The sequence below is a fragment of the Vanessa atalanta genome, chromosome 2 (genome assembly GCF_905147765.1).
Source record: "Vanessa atalanta chromosome 2, ilVanAtal1.2, whole genome shotgun sequence".
NCBI lineage: Eukaryota > Metazoa > Arthropoda > Insecta > Lepidoptera > Nymphalidae > Vanessa > Vanessa atalanta.
Genome location: NC_061872.1, coordinates 4,079,274 through 4,083,919, shown reverse-complemented (window position 1 = coordinate 4,083,919; position 4,646 = coordinate 4,079,274). Strand labels below are relative to the sequence as shown.

The 4,646-nt window shown below is 36.4% G+C and overlaps 1 protein-coding gene across 1 annotated transcript; it reads right to left on the bottom strand.

The window, feature by feature from the left end:
* Positions 1-1,137: 1,137 nt before the first annotated feature.
* LOC125072704 (protein hunchback-like) lies at positions 1,138-4,310 on the bottom strand. The gene is made up of 3 exons (XM_047683382.1): positions 4,129-4,310; positions 3,457-3,542; positions 1,138-2,990 (listed from the first exon to the last, which is right to left on the bottom strand). The coding sequence occupies exons 2-3, from the start codon at positions 3,538-3,540 to the stop codon at positions 1,227-1,229; spliced, it is 1,848 nt and encodes a 615-aa protein (XP_047539338.1). The 5' UTR covers positions 3,541-3,542; positions 4,129-4,310; the 3' UTR covers positions 1,138-1,226.
* Positions 4,311-4,646: the final 336 nt, after the last annotated feature.

The following is a 4,646-nucleotide window of genomic DNA, read 5'->3' as shown; positions in this document are numbered from 1 at the left end:
ACGTTGTCCAATATTTATTTATTATTTATTTAATTCGTCGTTAGCGGTGACTTAGAGAATTTTGAGTGCGTAAAACTCTTGAACTACTCGTATGAAGACATGGAACCAACCGGCAATAGCATTCGCGTGAGTAAGGACCGTCCAAACTCTTTGAGCCATACAGTCCCATACACACCGCGCCAACTGAATATAGTGGATTTTTTTTAAACGAATGACGATGAAAGTATTGCCTTTAAGATGATAAATTTTACTTAGATATCATATTAAAAAAAAAGATCTTTACAGTTCACTCATCAAATTGATTTCGTTGTTTTCTTATTAAATAAAGGATAATATAGGAATTATACCTCGTGTCGAATGATATCATTTCTCTCTGTCTCAAATATCATTAAATAAAAGTCAGATTAGAATAAAACTGGTTTTTTTATTATCATATGTTTCCAGCACACAAAGGAAATATACTTCTTTTTTTATAAAAATTACAATAAATGTTCGAACGACGTCGTCATACATTACAATCAAACAAAACCTTTACCGTAATCGAAGTATGTTCAGTTTTCACGTTGGAAATAATAACTACTAATCACAATCATAATGGTAGCTGTACGGAATAAATAAATAAAATTATAAATCTTTAATATACCCATATAAATACACTCTGACTTAAAAGAAGCGTTAAAATACACTATCGTTACTAACGCGCTATAGGTAACTTCACCGTAGCATCAAAAATTTACATCTTAATATTAAATTTAAACATAAACTTACATGACTCTTAGTGACTTGAACATTGTCTTTGTACTAATTAGATACAGTCTTAATAAATTATTGGTCTTTCGCTAAACATACTTATCTCTACTAGTACACGGGTTTAACAAATTCTTGTTATCGTTAAAACACAGAGAAATTATACTCACATTCTTCGTCTTAAACAATTACTATTTACATTCAAACATTACACAATTACTTATGCATCTAACTTTGACATTTTAAAGTTTCTTTTATAACAACTACTATAAAATCGTTTGAACCTCGTGAGGAAACGTACGTACAAACACAAGCTTTTCTACGAAATAAATCTTTGGCTTAAAATAAATTGATTACAAAATGTTACATTTCACCTAACAATAATTTAATTCTAACGATACAAACTGCCTACAGCTTATAGGCTAATTGGCTTGAACGCAAAGCGTTGACTAGGTTGAATCTTTGCAATTCCAATTAACTCACGCGTGTTGGGCGCGGCCGAGATGAATGAAGAATGCCACGCGATCAGCACTTCTCTCCCCACATTTGTTACACATGAAAGGATCGTTGTATCCATGGAAACCCATGTGTATAGTGTGCATTGTCAGATCGCCAAATGTAATGTCACAATATTGACACGTGTATGAAGTTGGCACAGAGGTTACAGCAGCCTCAGCTGATGCGTCCGACTCTTCGTCAGATGCATTCGCTTCCATTTTATCGTCTTCGTGTTGTAGTCTTAAAGCTGCTGGCTGTAATTTGAAAGCGCGCCCTTTCCTTCTGTTCTTTAACGCTGTGGTGGGTGTGACGGGTGCTGGACGATCAAGCGGCGGTGGTGATTCTGCTTCACTTATTTTAGTGTTTGTTAAATCAAGTGCATCAGACGTTGCCGGCGGAGAAACACTGCGCGGTGCTATCGGTGTTCGAGGTAAACTAGCCGGCGACTTGATTGGCGGTGGTGTTGCATTTGTTTCAGCGGGGACATCTCTGTAAGCCAGACGCTGATGTAATATGGATTGAGGAGATGGTGCCGACTGTTTTTCAACCGGTAATTCAGTTATTTTTGGCGAAGTCCTTTGTTCGTAGTTATTGTTCGGTGGAAAGAGGAACGAATGTGGTAGCAGCGGCGGCAGATACGGAAGATTAACGGGGAAATGATTTCCAAAGATAGGATGGGTAGGCGGCGGTGGCTGATGTTTATTGTTATTGTTTATTTGTTGCTGGTCGTACATTTTCATAATAGGCTTTTGTTTTGGTCCACGCCGAGTACCGTAAACATCAATTATTGGAAGAGGATTAGGCGTTCCGTCCATGTTTAGTACCATCGCTGGATTGTGTTTATATTTCCGAAGATGTAATTTAAGAGAATGGCAGTATTTTGTAGCGTAGTTACAATCGGCACATCTATATTGATATATATTAGAATGGGACTTTAGATGCGAGTTTAGCATTGACTTGTTTACGCAAGAGTAGGAGCATTGCGAGCATTGGAAAGGCTTGGACCCTAAATGGTTCCTCATATGATATTCCAGGTGATGCTTATATTCAGTTACAAAAGGACATTTCCTGCACGATAGCATTTTTTCGGGCTTGATATGTTCTTTGCTATGTTCCCAGAAACTAAGTTTGGTTACTGCGACGAATTCGCATTGTTTGCATTTGAAGGTTTTAACTTTTCCATGAGAATTTACAGCTGGAACACGGAGACCTGGTTCATCGTCAAAATCTTCATCGAGCCCAGATCCATCTCGACCATCATCGCCGTCATTTTTATTTTGGCCAATGCCTTCGAAACCCGAATCATGGAATCGTTCGAAAGCTCGCCTTTCGTGATCTCTGTCAGGGGACGAGGGCGTTCTCGGTGGTGATTTAGGTGGAGTAGCATCAGCGCGTGCTAACGGGGTCGATACATGAGTTGGGGGTACAAGAGACCGCGGTGAATACGAGCCGTACGGTGATTGTTCGCAATCTTCGTTATTTCTATTTTCAAAACCAGGGGGTGTGAGTAAGTTATAAGGAAGGCCGTTGCGATAGGATTCCAAATGCATACCCAGATTCGCTTTGGCTTTTAGAGGCATATTGTCGTAATATGGAGATGGTTCACCAGTACTGCCGACGCTTCTAGGTGAATGTCCATTGGAATCTTTGCTCGACGATGACGGCGATGCACTATGGAAACCTTCAGAATAGAATCCACTCGCTTGTTCTTTTGAAAAGCTTCCGTCCTCCATCGGTTCTGTTTTCTATTGAGAGAAAAGAAGATATTGATGTACTATATTTCGTAACAGCAGGTGTATACAGTTAAATTTAAACATTAAAAGAATATTTTATTCGAAATTGAATAGAAAAGTTAAGTAATAATAGCTTTTATTAAATCGATTGTATTGTTTCAGTTTCATTGAAGGCGTGCTCAGACTGTTCAAATCGCAAACGGTTTAGCAGTTGATTTTAACTAAAATCGATATAAAACGCTTTACACGTAAGTAACTATAATTTAGAGGTTAATTGATAAGTAATTATAATTAGATTTGATTTAAGAAAATTACTCTATTGTAAATTAATTAAATGAATTCGGCGTACTTGGATGTTTATACTTAAATGTTTTAAAATAAATCTATATAAATTATTAACAGTTATCGGTAAGTTAGATTTATTTAAATTTAGTACAAATTAATCTAAACATTCATATAGTATAAGGATTTGACTTACAATAAGTGGTTGTTGCATTAAGGCTCCCCAACTTTGCGCGTGTGGCGCGGGCGGCATGCCGGCGGGGGAGGCGCAGCTTAGCATACCTATGAAAAAACCATACTATATTTTATCTGTGTCTACGTACAAATGCGTCACTAATATTAGCTAACAACGATGATCATGTGACTGAATATGATTCATTTTTTATTTATGTTTATAATGCCTAAACTGCGAATTAACTGGAATACTTCGTAGAAAAAATTGGCTTGCGTGGCGGATTATTGTTAAAAAAATTACGAATCGTTAGGTCACGTATGTACCTACTGTGTTGTTGCAATCGTTTTTAATTAAATAATAATTAGCTTTATGCCGTAATCTCAAAGGTTCCGACAGCTATTAAGGTTAATTATGTGTTTTATTTTCGATATTAGGTAATTATTGTGATTAATTATGATTATTTAATTCCTTAAATCATATGTGGAAAAACTAGGATTTGCTTGCTTTTTTTTTAGACGACCATAAAGTTTTTATTATTTGTAACAAAATAATCCACAAATTAATATCAACAGCAATAAAGTAAATATTTTTTTCCTACATGACCTAGATTAAGAAATAAATACGATTTCTAAATTAAATATTAAATCATAAAAAATAAATATAATTAAATTAAAAACAAATAATACAACATACCTTCCAGTATTTATCAGCGAACGTTTGTAAACACAACACCAATACAAGTTTAACATATATCTTATTCAACTTCACTCGAGTCTATATTCCACTACGTGATTTCAACTTAAATCCACGAACGTAAAAGCTTTTATACTTTTTAGAGACAACTCTACGTCTCCGCAGCCGAGATCTGTGTGACTCCGACTGCGTCTCACAATGAACTGAAAAAAATCTGTCAATTTTTATGCCTCGAACATCGATAAATGTATTCTACATTTGAACGCGACGAGTTTTCTAGTGCGAACGGTCTGGCACGATGCCGCGATACGTGTGTCCCTTTCTCAGCCCCACAGCCTATTTTTACCTCGAACCAATACGCGGCCGGCTACTGTGGGAGGGGATCAAGTTATTAAGTTATTGTTTATACGATATTAATAATAAAAAAAATAAGCAACTCCCGTCGTGCCGTCATTGTAATAAAGTGTTCGTTGTTGTTTCGGTTATTATGCGGTAATAAAACGGGAACGCGCAGGCAA